This window comes from Myxocyprinus asiaticus, chromosome 36 (genome assembly GCF_019703515.2).
Source record: "Myxocyprinus asiaticus isolate MX2 ecotype Aquarium Trade chromosome 36, UBuf_Myxa_2, whole genome shotgun sequence".
NCBI classification, from domain to species: Eukaryota; Metazoa; Chordata; class Actinopteri; order Cypriniformes; family Catostomidae; genus Myxocyprinus; species Myxocyprinus asiaticus.
Window position 1 is genome coordinate 28,162,274 of NC_059379.1, and position 15,053 is coordinate 28,177,326.

Consider the following 15,053-nt stretch of genomic DNA (forward strand, 5'->3'; position numbering starts at 1 on the left):
AGATGTAATGGGACACACACCTTCCAAAAAGTTCAACTTTTGTCTCGTCAGTCCACAGAGTATTTTCCCAAAAGTCTTGGGGATCATCAAGATGTTTTCTGGCAAAAATGAGACGAGCCTTAATGTTCTTTTTGCTCAGCAGTGGTTTTCATCTTGGAACTCTGCCATGCAGGCCATTTTTGCCCAGTCTCTTTCTTATGGTGGAGTCATGAACACTGACCTTAACTGAGGCAAGTGAGGCCTGCAGTTCTTTGGATGTTGTTGTGGGGTCTTTTGCGACCTCTTGGACGAGTCGTCGCTGCGATCTTGGGGTAATTTTGGTCGGCCGGCCACTCCTGGGAAGGTTCACCACTGTTCCATGTTTTCGCCATTTGTGGATAATGGCTCTCACTGTGGTTCTCTGGAGTCCCAAAGCTTTAGAAATGGCTTTATAACCTTTTCCAGACTGATAGATCTCAATTACTTTCTTTCTCATTTGTTCCTGAATTTCTTTGGATCTCGGCATGATGTTTAGCTTTTGAAGATCTTTTGGTCTACTTCACTTTGTCAGGCACGTCCTATTTAAGTGATTTCTTGATTGAGAACAGGTGTGGCAGTAATCAGGCCTGGGTGTGGCTAGAGAAATTGAACTCAGGTGTGATAAACCACAGTTAAGTTATGTTTTAACAGGTGGGGCAAACACTTTTTCACACAGGGCCATGTAGGTTTGGATTTTGTTTTCCCTTAATAATAACAACCTTCATTTAAAAACTGCATTTTGTGTTTACTTGTGTTATCTTTGACTAATATTTAAACTTGTTTGATGATCTGAAACATTTAAGTGTGACAAACATGCAAAAAAATAAGAAATCAGGAAGGGGGCAAACACTTTTTCACACCACTGGTATGTGTGTGAGTTGTGTGTATGGCTGTCTTATATAATAAATGCATGAGTACTGAGGATAAAGATACAGTAGGTTCCTGTTAAGCAGTATATAGTGTGACTTCTATTGACTTCAGGCTGCTTTTTGTAAAATGGTCTATTCAGAGTGGAAAATGTATGTTACTGACAACAGTCAGGCAGAATGGTGTGCAACAGAGAAGGTGCACATTTTAAACAGCTTTGGTTCCAGTTGTATTTTCCCCATTCATTTACTCCATAGGTGTTTAAAAAACAAAAAAACAAATTAAGAGTTTTAGGCCATGGACCAAACCAACTAGCTCCAAGATAAATCACATCATTACACACTTTCTTTTGAAGCAATATGACAATCAGAAAAAAAAGACAATATTGCATGCATAAATTCTTTTATGAGGGAATTAGCTACTCATCCCATAAAGCATTGTAAAAGATGTAACTGAATCGAAAATGGTACAATATAAAACTACTGATGTATTGTCACCGATTATAAGTATAAAACAACATATTCTAAGTTAATTGCAAAACAATATATATACAGTGCATCCGGAAAGTATTCACAGCACTTCACTTTTTCCACATTTTGTTATGTTACAGCCTTATTCCAAAATGGATTAAATTCATTATTTTCCTCAATTCTACAAACAATACCCCATAATGACAACATGAAAGAAGTTTGTTTGAAATCTTATTAAAATGTATTAAAAAAAAATAAAAATAAAAAAAATAAAATAAAAATCACATGTACATAAGTATTCACAGCCTTTGCTCAATACTTTGTTGAAGCACCTTTGGCACCAATTACAGCCTCAAGTCTTTTCAAGTATGATGCTACAAGCTTGGCACACATATTTTTGGGCAGTTTCTCCCATTCTTCTTTGCTGGACCTCTCAAGCTCCATCAGGTTGGATGGGGGGCGTCGGTGCACAGCCGTTTTCAGATCTCTCCAGAGATGTTCAATCGGGTTCAAGTCCGGGCTCTGGCTGGGCCACTCAAGGACATTCACAGAGTTGTCCCGGAGCCACTCCTTTGTTATCTTGGCTGTGTGCTTAGGGGTCATTGTCCTGTTGGAAGATGAACCTTCACCCCAGTCTGAGGTCCAGAGCGCTCTGGAGCAGGTTCTCATCAAGGATGTCTCTGTACATTACTGCATTCATCATTCCCTCGATCCTGACTAGTCTCCCAGTTCCTGCCGCTGAAAAACATCCCCAAAGCATGATGCTGCCACCACCATGCTTCACTGTAGGGATAATATTGGCCAGGTGATGAGCGGTGCCTGGTTTCCTCCAGACATGACACTTGCCATTCAGGCCAAAGAGTTCAATCTTTGTTTCTCATGGTCTGAGAGTCCTTCAGGTGCCTTTTGGCAAACTCCAGACGGGCTGTCATGTGCCTTTTACTGAGGAGTGGCTTCCGTCTGGCCACTCTACCATACAGGCCTGATTGGTGGAGTGCTGCAGAGATGGTTGTTCTTCTGGAAGGTTCTCCTCTCTCCACAGAGAAACGCTGGAGCTCTGTCAGAGTGACCATCGGGTTCTTGGTCACCTCCCTGACTAAGGCCCTTCTCCCCCGATCGCTCAGTTTGGCCGGGCGGCCAGCTCTAGGAAGAGTCCTGGTGGTTCCAAACTTCTTCCATTTATGGATGATGGAGGCCACTGTGCTCATTGGGACCTTCAATGATGCAGAAATTTTTCTGTACCCTTCCCCAGATCTGTGCCTCGATACAATCCTGTCTCGGAGGTCTACAGACAATTCCTTGGACTTCATAGCTTGGTTTGTGCTCTGACATGCACTGTTAACTGTGGGACCTTATATAGACAGGTGTGTGCCTTTCCAAATCATGTCCAGTCAACTGAATTTACCACAGGTGGACTCCAATCAAGTTGTAGAAACATCAAGGATGATCAGTGGAAACAGGATGCACCTGAGCTCAATTTTGAGTGTCATGGCAAAGGCTGTGAATACTTATGTACATGTGATTTTTTTTTTTCATTTATTTATTTTTTTTTATAAATTTGCAAAGATTTCAAACAAACTTCTTTCATTATGGGGTATTGTTTGTAGAATTTTGAGGAAAATAATTAATTTAATCCATTTTGGAATAAGGCTGTAACATAACAAAATCTGGAAAAAGTGAAGCGTTGTGAATACTTTCCGGATGCACTGTATAAGTAGTTTAAAAAAAAAACGACTTGATCACGTTTTTCCGCAATGGGAAGAGCGACTTCTCTGATTGATTGGTTGATCTCTGTTCTTGATTATGGGTAGAGTAGTTCTTTGCTGGGAATTCAGGTATTAAACATGATTTCTTAAAAATTAAGAAATCTTAAGAGTCACACTGACTTTGATTTACCAATTTCGAGCTCATTATATGGTCTTTAAAATTTATTTGATAATGTTAAACATATTTTCCTCGATTTTTATTTCTGGAACCCTGCTACAGCAATCTATTCTGACTGTTAACCATTCAAGCAACTCAGCAGAGTTATGCATACATGTTTGGTCTACTGACACACCTCAAGACCGGGAGTGTTTTGAAAAGGCAAAACAGTGCCGCACTTAAATGAATAATCTGCAAGGGGACACAATGCCCCTAATGCCAATAACTTAAATTTATTTTCTAAGCCTAATATATATATGTATATTATGACAGATGCTACAGAACACAAGTCCTTGGTTTGAGGTGTCATTTTTTATTAAAACATTTGTGATTATATTTAGTCCACCAAACCTTAACAAACAAAACAAACTGTGACATCCATACGACTGTAGAGCACCAATATCATACAACAGTCATTAACAAGGTGAGTAACATGACATACTGTAGATAACTGAGCACAGCAGTTCTCACCCAGGACATTGATATAATTGCATTCATCAATTAAATCCACAAGACCACCACATGACAACTTGAAACAGATAAATGTATTAAATGGAGTATTTTGAGAATGACTTAAAAGGCCATAATTTTTATATAATTATTTTTTACATTATCAGATGAAAAAAGCATTGCCCTTGATTATCTCCTTGATAATCTTTTTAATAATACATAAATTGATCTCTCTGAATAATTTTTGTATTATTTCAAACAGGTTTTATATTTTGCCCTTTAATAATTAAATGAAAAACACTCCCACATTAAAAACAAAACAGTTTTGAACTCATGTACATAAAGGTAAAATAATTCTAAAAACTTCATCTAAACAAAGTCACTAATCCTATCAAAATGAAATCCATATATCAAAGAAAAAGTCTAAAGGAATTCTGCTCATAATGGTGAAAACACTATGTATGCCAGGAGAATAGCTTTGGCAATTGCTTTGATGATCAAGGCTATTTACTCAGCTCATGTCATGTGCTTTCCAGACCCTTCACAGCAGCGCAGAGCTTCTAGCACCACTTTTGTTGATTATTAATCTTAATGTGTTAAAACTTCATAAAGAACTCGCTTTCAAATGAACATTTACAAATTAGAAGCCAACTTCTGTTCATCTATTTCAAAATTACATGGCACAAAGTACAATAAAAACAAAAATAATCTCTTTGGAGATGTATTAAAGACAAAGGCAAGCGCATATAACAAAGTGACATTGTGCCACTGTACAATACAGCACCAATGGAGTGCAACTATTACTCTTAAGCACTAAAGCAATATCTCAGGCTGTCTCCTGTCAACAGTTTAGCCTTCAGGAAGAGATGATCTCCTGTTGCAGAGAGTACGCTATATTAAATCCTGTGCACTAGTTTACTTTAACCCTAAATGCAACATCATCTTTCAAAAGCATGACAGGTGGTTTGCTTTATAATGCATCTCATACTGGTTAAATAATCTTCATTGCACGTTGGTATGTGTGTTTGGACAAAAGACGACAAAAGAGTGTCTGTTTTTTCTTAAGTATACACTTTAGTTTTGTGCATATTTGATTTATTATCTTTTTACATTTTGAAGGAATAGTCCACCCAAAAATGAAAATTCTCTCATCACATTCTCACCCTCATGCCATCCCATATCTGTATCACTTTCTTCTGCTAAACACAAAGATTTTTAGAAAAATTCCTCAGCTCATTGCTCCATAAATTACAAGTAGATAGTGGCCAGACACTTTGAAGCTCCAAAAAGCACACATCTGGGATTGCACAAGGGTGAGTAAATGCTGAGAGGATTCTCATTTTTGGGTGGACTAACCCTTTAACAGATATTTTGCACATTTGATCTAGAGGCTTGCTAAATTTCTAAGTGTAATGCTGTCGCTGGCAAAGACGATGACGTGTGATGAACCCAAGTACAGTTTTATTATCAAACGTGAAATTCCAAAGCCGTAACTCCCAACGTGAACAAAATACAAAACATGAACTTGACTTGACATAAACAATCCAACAATGCTACACTTACAATACCTGACAATGGACAATGGCAAACATGAGGCTTAAATACATGGACAAGGGAGAAACATGACAATGACAACCAATGACAAGACAGAACTGATAACAAGGTAACAAGACAATAAACCAATGAAAGCAAGACACATGAACATGGAGGGAAACATGAAATCACATGACCAGGGGACCACATGACATGAAACACATGAACAAACATATTAAACATTACATATACCCCCCACTAGGGGCAGCTCCTGATGCCCCAAAACATGAACAAACACATGAAACATGACAATCAAAAAGTTCTGTAGGGAGCTGGGGGGGGGGGGGTCTTGAGGCGTGGCTTGGCAAGACAGGGCGTGGAACATGAGATCAGGGCAATGCCAGTGGAAGGTGGAGCCATGAGAGGCTCGATGGGCGGAGCCAAGAGACTTGAGGAGCGAAGCCATGGAAGATGGAGCAGTGAGAGACTTGAAGGGCAACACCAGGGAACTTGGTACCCGGAGAGTAGCCGACGGCTCGAAAGGACATGGTGGAGCCGGAGGTTCAGAGGACCGAAGTGGAGCTGGGGGAATCGGAAGACAGAGGTGGAACCAGTGGGACTGAGGACCAAGGTGAAGCCGTAGGGAAGGAGGTCCTTGGTGAAGCCGCAGGCTCGGAGTGATGAAGCAAAGCTGGAGGATAGGAGAGGCCAGGCGGAGCCAGGTGACCAACTGACCAAGGCAGAGCTGGAGGGACGAGGGACCCCAGAGAAACCAATTGGCTGAAGGACCACGGTGGAGCTGAAGGGACATGGGGCCAAGGTGGGACTGAGGGATCGAAGGACCAAGGCAGAGTCCAGGGCTCTGAGGGTCATCAAAAGTTCCCCTTGCCTGATCAGGAGAACTAAGGGTGGGCTCAAGTGCGGGAACAAATTCCAGCTCAAATAGCCCAGTGAGAGATGGCTCTGGAACGGACAAGGCCTGCAACGCTGGTTTGTTGGCAAGAGGTGTGCCTGAGACCTTGTATGGAGCACACTGAGGCGTGGCTGTGACGTGGCGCAGGCACGGCTGTGGCGTGGCGCAGGCTCAGGCGCGGCGGTGGCGTGGCGGTGACGTGGCATGGCGCAGGATCCGGGGCAAAAGGTGGCACTAGCTCAGCAACCATGATGTGGGACTCTGGCTTGGCGGCCATGACGTGGAACTCAGGCTCGGCATCCACCTCCCCCACAGTGAACATAGAACCACTTATCTGCAGGGCAAGGTCGATATACTGAGCCAGATTGAGGGGACTGCGGCCGCCAGGCATCGAGGAGGAAACTGGCTCACTCAATCCCACCCAGAAAATGTCCTTGAAGGTGACTTCATTAAAGTCCACCTGGAAGGCCAGAGTGCAGAAGTCCTCCACATAATTTTCCAGGGATCGATTCCCCTGGTAAAGACGCAGGAGTTGAACTGCTGAATTCATCTTGCGATGGTCAGGTATTCTGTAATGCTGTCGCTGGCAATGACGTGTGATGAACCTAAGTGCAGTTTTATTATCAAACGTGAAATTCCAAAACCGTAACTCCCAACGTGAACAAAATACAAAACATGAACTTGACTTGACAAACAATCCAACGTTACACTTACAATACCTGACAATGGCAAACATGAGGCTTAAATACATGGACAAGGGAGAAACATGACAACCAATGACAAGACAGAACTGATAATAAGGTAACAAGACAATAAACCAATGAAAGCAAGACACATGAACATGGAGGGAAACATGAAATCACATGACCAGGGGACCACATGACATGAAACACATGAACAAACATATTAAACATTACACAAAGGTAAGGCTGCATCCCTGTTGAATTAGTTACACTGCATCAGAATTCCTGATGTCTGTCATATAACCTTCCTAAGATTATTTCATAAACTTTAATGAACTATAATGGTAACAGACTGCAAAAAAATAAAAAATAAATAAATAATAATAATAAAAAGTGGTTCTCTCCTAAACTTCACTGAATTTCATCGTAGTCAGGTACAAATAAGTTTGTTGTACCTGCCAATCTCATGATCTCGTACTAATTTAAGTCATATTTATGAGGAAATCCAGCAAATACCATTTTCGCTGTGACTAAACCCTAATGTTCCCAGTTAAGCAGCACATGAGCAATAAGTATTTGATGATCAGCATCAGTGAACTTTAAACATCCTTTGACCATCTGTGTGTTCTTGTAGAACTTTGAAATATTTAATCTACAGCATGACTATGCTTTGATTGCTCGTTCTTGCAAACAGATGATAAACTTTTCTTGTTTCAAAGCCATGCCAAGCCTTTGTCATTCAACCAATAAGTAGTTTAAAATGGCACACAAAAGATAAATATGCTTTTGTTTACAGTACTGAACTCTGCACATGTATTCTTTGATTGTATGTGGGCTCTCTCACTCTGTTTAATTAATTATATTTTTTTAGATGCCTGATTGTACATCAGCACATTACCAAAGTCATAAACCAATTCACCTACCCCCATGGCATAAAACATTCATTAAAAGATCCAAAACAAATAAGTTATGAGACTCTGGTTAAAAAAGCAACATCCAAGTACTTGAGGTTTTCTAATTATTACATGTGTTCAGAGTGCCCTCTAGTGTCAAGAGTGGTACACGCCCAAGAATATGTCACTTCAGTCCCAAGTCTTCCAAGGTGTTCACAGTGGTTCGGTCAGTCTGATCTAGTCAACTAGTGACACTCAAAACAAAAGTTATGATATAATAATAAACATGTCCTTGTTCTGAGTATTGTGTTCTCCCTGAATTAAAAATAATATAAATATGCATTCATGCTGACATTATCCCATCAGAATGAGAATAACCAGTGAAAATTCTTAGCGAGTTTGAAAGCAGCTTATGCTAATGTTTGTGCGGTTAGACAGGAGTGGAGATAGAACTTACTTAAATATTCTCCCTTCCGTAGACAGTTCCTCTTTTTTAAAAATGAGGTGGAAGGCAGTTCATGCTTTGTGTAAACTAGAAATTTAAAGAAAAGTCTCAGCCCTCAATAGAAAGCATAATAAACAATAAAAAGATGACAGAGTAATAATAAAAGTCTTGCATGAAAGACTGAATAATTTACTTTGGATTCTAAAATAAAAATCAATGATTTTGCCTCCCTCTGATTATACCCCCTATTCAATATTTTCAATGATGCCTGGGTAATCAATAATCATGCAAAATATAACAAATATACAAAGTAATACTGAATATGAGGGCTTCATTAAAGGAATAATTCATCCAACTTAGAAAATTCTCTCATCATTTACTCACTCTCATGCTATCCCAGATGTGTATAACTTTCTTTCTTCTGCTGAACAAAGATTTTTAGAAGAATATTTCAGCTCTGTTCGTCCATTTAATGCAAGTGAATGGTGAGTAAAACCTTGAAGCTCCAAAAAAGCACATAAAGGCAGCATAAAAGAAATCCATACGACTCAAGTGGTTTAATCCATGTCTTCAGAAGTTATCTAGATCAAAATACATGTTCTTTTTCACTATAAATCTTGACATCAGCATTTGCGCTGCTCTGCGCACGCATCAAGCACTAGGAAGTGTAATTGAGTTTGAAATAATGATATTGCCAAGAGACTACAATGGCAAGATGTACAGTGAAAAAGGAGTTTATTTTGGTCTGTTCTCACACAAAACCAATAAGATCACTTTAGAAGACATAGATTTAACCCACTGGAGGTATGGATTACTTTTATGCTTTTTGGAGCTTCAAAGTTCTGATCAACATTCACTTGTATTGTATGGATCTGCAGAGCTGAAATAGTCTTCTAAGAATCTATGTTTGTGTTCTGCATAAGTAAGTCAGTCATACACATCTAGGATGGCACGAGGGTGGGTAAATGATGAGAGAATTTTCATTTTTAGGTGAACTATTATGACTAATGACTATTATAACCAAATGTAAATTTTGTCATCATTTACTCATCCTCATGCTGTTTTCTCTGCAATGGAACATAAATGAGATGACGGCCTCAGTCACCATTTACTTTCATTGCATCTTTTTTTTTTTTCATACAGTGAAAGTGAACGTGAGTAAGGCTGTCCTTCTGCTGCCTTACATCTCCTTTTGTGTTCAGTGGAAGAAAGAAAGTCATTAAGGTTGTGAACACGATGAAGGTGAGTAAATTGACCACACAATTTTCATTTTTGGGCGAACTAACACTTAAATGCTGTTCAACTTATTACAGTTGGTACCATTTACCCATCTGTGCACCAATCAGCTTGTTGTCCCTAAAGGCAGGTTGAGTGTATGACAGCACTGGGTGCAAGATGCATGATGCATTGTTTTGAGGTTGTCTTACTGGCGCTTACTTGCCAGAATACCCCTCCAGTCATCTGCCCAGGACAGAAGCCGTCGCCGGGAGGGGTCTGGAAGCAGGTGCTTGTTGTGACAGGCAGTGAAAAGGATGTGCTCCCAGGAGGGGTTTGGCTCCACACCTTCAAAGTGAGGAAAGATTCATGTGACATAGAAATGATCAGGGCCCATTATAGTTTAGACCAGGGATGCAGTTTAAACTCACCCAGGATATCAGGTTTGTCATCTATGAGGAGGTCTCCTGTCACTATGGTCTTGTCTCTGGTCAGGATGATCTGCTCCAGAAACTCAGGCCCCAGGTGTTTCTCTATCCAAGCATACTGGGGACAAACACACTTTATGAGAGGAAACCATGGAAACTGATAGAAAATGCACTGAAATGCTGACTGTAGTCCTTAAAATGATGTAGCTGCATTACTGAGTTTGTCAAAAATAGGGTATTACTGTATGAACACAAAGACACATGTTGCTAAACCTATGCAAAATGTGGCTGTACATTGGCTGAAAAGTTTAAAGGGATAGCTCACCCAAAAATGAATATTTTGTCATCAATTACTCACCCGTGTGTTGTTCCAAACCCGTATGACTTTATTTCTAGCATGGAACACAGAAGAAGTTATTTACAGCTAAATGTTCAAGCTGCTCTCTTCCATAAAATTAAAGTGAATGGTGACCACACGTCAAGCAAGATTTTCAGTGAATAACGACATTAATTTCAGTCTGTTCCTCACATAAGTTATTATATGGCTTCAGAAGACATGGAATATAGTGCACAAGTCATATGAACAAATTTTGTGATGACTTTTGTTTTCAGCATACGTTTTGTCATTTTTGGTGCCCTGATCCCCATCCAGTTTTTCTTTGTGTGGAAAAGAGCAATTCGGACATTCTACTCAACTTCTTTTTTTGTGTGATACGGGTTTGGAAAGACATTAGGTTGAGTAAAAATTGGTTGTGAACTAGCCCTTGAACCTTAAAGAAAGAATCTTACCTTTTCAAATGGGCAGTAGCTGTAACACTTTATTGGACTGGTGCAAATGAAGACATCTGTACTGAGTAGTAAAAAGGAAAATCTGCTCTAAAGATCAGAATCATTTTACAGCCACTAATGTACAGACTAAACATTTACTCAAGAGTAAGGCAATTTATCCATGCTTATCTGTCTCTTATGTAAGTTCTCCAGGAGTGTGGATGGTTTATTGATATGGTTTATAACATGTCCTGTAAACCTACAACACGTTTATTTCTTTCAATAACATCGTATTTTGATGCCAAACCTTTCGCTTGACTTACTTCTCCATTTTGGACATCTCCTTCACAGCCTCCACTCCTCCAGGAAGAGGGTCAAGCTCGATGAAGAAGTTTTTGGACTCCCAAATACTGATGGCCTTCTCCTGCAATCAATGCAACCATTACATATACATTACCTTCATGCAAGATGTGTATGAATGTGTCTCAATTTTTGACCAATTCATTTTTTAAATTTCTTGTTGTTCGTTATTAGGATCATCTTATAAAGAATGACACAAAAAGATCCAGTAAAAAAATAGATAATTTTATATTCACTATAGTAATTTCCAGGACTTTTCCAGGCCTGAAAATCTCATTTTTAAAATTCCAAATTCCAAGTAGCTATTTCCAGGTTTTCCCATTACCGTGGGAACCCTGCCTTGTCAGCACTTAGACAGCATTTTTAGGCATGTGCCTGTGATGTCTAAAAATGGCGTCTAGGTAGGCAGCAGACTAGGTTTTGAGACAAAGCCATAATTCCAGGTCTCAGCACCTACTGTAATTTTTAAAGGTGCACTCAGTATGTTTTTTTTTGTTTGTTTGTTTGTTTATATCGACTTATACTTACACACCTAGATGCAGCATCATTTAAACACATAGCTTTCAGTTACTGATCCCATTGTCAAGATTGACTATTCACAGTCAGCCTTGATTAATTTAATCCATAAGTGAAAGTGTCCAGTAACAAGGTGGTTAATGATATTAAGCGCGTAGTATCAGAGATTATGTAGCAGAGACGGGCCACTTCTATTTAAATGAATGGGAGAAATTGGAACACCCAACCAAGAAGCTCAAGCACCCAACGGTAAACGGATGTAGAAAGGAAGTCCCGCCTTACAGTTAAAGGAGCCAATCACCTTTTAGATACAGACATCTCCTGTCAATCAACTCGCTAACGCGCATGCACATTAGCTATACAAGCCGGGAAAATTGCGTGTTTTAGCGTAATATCAGGTAAAGCAGCACAATTTATGATTCCAGTATTATATTGCTGATTTGAAATATGTTTTCTGATCGTAATCTTGACCAACTGTTCTTGAGATTTTAGTCTTTCCCCATTCAAGTAGACAGGAGCTGCACTGGCACTGGCAGAGCTTTCTAAAGATAGCCGACAGTGGACTGACATACTAGAAAGACTTTGGTAGTATTCGGCTGGTCATGTGACCTCAACATGGCTGCCCCCATAAGGGGACCCTCTTCATGTAGAATAAAACAACTTTTATAAGGTTACTGGAGTATTCATCACATGCAAGTGCCAATTATTGTATACATGTTCCAAAATTACATTATTTAAAATAAATATAAATTATGAGGAAACAGTTACAAAGAAACAATAGTATGTTAAAGCTGGTGATAAGATCAGCTGGTTGTCTTTCCTGAAGACACCTACAGTAGTACAACACTGAAAGAAGCACAGATGAAGGAACATAGTTCAACTTTATACACTTACACACAGATCAGCTCTCAGATCCCCATACTGTGTGGACACCCAGAATCCTCTTCTGTCCTCTAATGATATATACGGATCATTCGGGTACCTTTCTTTGAATTTCTTCAACAATCCTCCCTCGAAATCTGCGATGACACCGTCCATGTCCACCAGGACTCTCAGTCTCTTGTTATTCGTGGACATGTTGGCTGTGCGATAGTGAAAGTGGATCGATGCAGCGCTTCTCTCAATCCACCGTACAAGCCTCGGTAGTAAAGTCATGGTCGTGCTTCAAATTAACCTCTTCAAAGTCCACAGATCCAAAGTCCTCCAAATCCAATGTATTTAGTATGCAAAGTTTCACTTATTGATATGAATGTAGATTTAGGGAGCTGTTTGGTTGCAGAATTAAGTGGACCGTGCTGTAGCTCATCGAGTTCTGTTGGCTCTCTGTTGTTTTGCACGTTGCAAACGCGTTTGTCTTATTACAGTGTCTTTAGTTTGTTTGAGGGGGTCAGAGGGTCGCGATATCATATGCTTTTCCAGTGGTCGCTTGTGTTTAATTGCAGAGCTGTTGTTGACCTGCCCCCATAGACTCTCTGTTTCTGAATTTGTTTACAGTTTCTGGGTGAGACGGCGTCCAAATAAGTCGAACGCAACCGTTTAGTAGTAGTATTTGCTAAGTAATGTGCGGTAATGACACACTACTATGCGCCGTTTTCCTCTGACCACGGCGTTTATGTCCGCTAAATCAAACCGCAAACTACTCTGCTATTTCTGGTGTAGCCTGTCACGAAACCAAAGTCCACTTAATGGCAAGTCAGTCCACTCGGCGGCCATCTTTGTAACGCTCCCGGGCAGGCTGGGCAGCTATTCTCCATATAAACAAGTGGGATAAAAACACAGCTCATATCACTTGAATGGGGAAACATCGAAATCTCCAAAGTAGCTGGCCAATATTACGATCAGCAGTAAATATGGCAACAAACTGTGCTTCTTCAGCTCAGATCACGCTATAAAAAGCTATTTTTCAAGCTGGTTCGGCTAAAGCGCATGGGCGTTCTCGAGTTGAATGACAGGCGATGTCTGTATCTAAAAGGTGATTGGCTCACTTATCTGTTAGGCGGGACTTCCCGTACTACATCCGTTGGCCTTTGGGCGTTCCAATTTCTCCAAATGTATTACCAGTTGCTAGTCTCTGCTAAACTATCTCTGACAGAACATACCCAGACCAAGAATGTTTAAGACATGTTATTCAACTCGGAAATAAAATATGGAAGAAGCCAAACAATATTTATAAATATATAAATAAAATACACAATAAATGACGGCAAGAACTCTTTTTATGTTGTACCAGTGAGAAAATACTCCTACATTATATCAATCAAATTATGTATTAATTTGCATTAAAACACATGAAGGGTAGTCATTAGCTCAAGCTTGTAAATGTACATTACTTGACTATATGATCTGTCATATATAACAAATTAATATTATTGAAACAAAGCACTAAAAAATAATAATAATAATACAAATTGCAAAATCATTGCTATCAATCATCTTTGAAGACGACACGGCCCTTCCAACACGGTCAAAAGAGTATACTGTGCGCGCGACCCTGTGCTAGATGGAACGGCATGTAGAAAAACAAAGTTACCCCTGCCTTTAGGGCCCGTTCGTGCCGAACATATTTTTTGCATCTGTCCACTCTCTTTTAAAAAAAATTCTATGTAAATGTGCGCTAACATGATCCCAACATGGCTGCCCCCATGAGGGATCCTCTCCATGTAGAATAAAACAGCTGAAATAAGGTTACTGATATGACTAAAGTCTTATTACTCACGTATGTGGTCATGATTTTATACATATGTTTCAAAATTACTATGCATTTCTTAAAACTACTGAGTGCACCTTTAATGATTTGAACTTCAACATAGTTTTCATGTAATTTATAAACACGTGTATTAATTCTAAAACAGAAATGTTTACCTTGTTTAAAACAAGTTTTGAAGTAGTCTTTTATCTGTTTCAAAAAACAAAGAAGAAGAAGAAGAAAGAAAGAAAAAAAAAGAGTCTGACTGTCTGGAAATACATTGAGATTGAAGCTGACCATCTGCAAGTCGATGCATCTTTGTGGAAAATATTCGTCCCGGAAGAAATAAGAGGCTTGTTCGAGATGCCTAACGCCTCGCCTTGAAAGTAGACGAGAGTAGACGGCTGCTGTCAGGAGAGTAGTGAAATAAGAGCTGTAAAGTCGGACATTTCTCACTTCTCGTAGTGGATCAGCCGCTACGAGATCAAAGCAGATATCGCGGGATTCACGTTCATACGCCGTTGCTTCTTCTTCTTCTCTTTTATTGTCGGATCGCAACTTAACTGTGCATTACCGCCACCTGCCTCAAGGCCAGATGCTGTTGAAACCAAACATGTATCCCTGAATATAAACTTGGTATGAGTGCATGCAATAAAATCCAACATTATCTCAGTTTGCTCTCCAGTAGAAAGGGCCTGCTGGAAATACATTTCCCTGAAATCTAGTGAAATCTGAGTGTCAGTCAAACGTTGCGATATCTGGATGTGTCAGTCAAACATCGCAATGATATCTGGATGTGTCAGTTAAACGTCGCGATATCTGGATGTGTCAGTCAAACATCGCAATGATATCTGTATGTGTCAGTCAAACATGGCGATATCCGTA

General features: G+C 39.7%; 1 protein-coding gene across 2 annotated transcripts; it reads right to left on the reverse strand.

Annotated features, from left to right (window-relative positions):
* Positions 1–5,452: 5,452 nt before the first annotated feature.
* Positions 5,453–14,783, reverse strand: LOC127426638 (5'(3')-deoxyribonucleotidase, mitochondrial-like). Of its 2 annotated transcripts, XM_051673570.1 has the most exons (6): positions 14,345–14,783; positions 12,377–13,225; positions 10,930–11,030; positions 10,628–10,688; positions 9,842–9,956; positions 5,453–9,758 (listed from the first exon to the last, which is right to left on the reverse strand). In XM_051673570.1, the coding sequence occupies exons 2-6, from the start codon at positions 12,635–12,637 to the stop codon at positions 9,619–9,621; spliced, it is 678 nt and encodes a 225-aa protein (XP_051529530.1). In that variant the 5' UTR covers positions 12,638–13,225; positions 14,345–14,783; the 3' UTR covers positions 5,453–9,618. The 2 variants fall into 2 exon arrangements, with proteins under 2 accessions (XP_051529530.1, XP_051529529.1); XM_051673569.1 differs by having other exon boundaries at positions 12,377–14,783.
* Between the last annotated feature and the right edge of the window lie 270 nt (positions 14,784–15,053).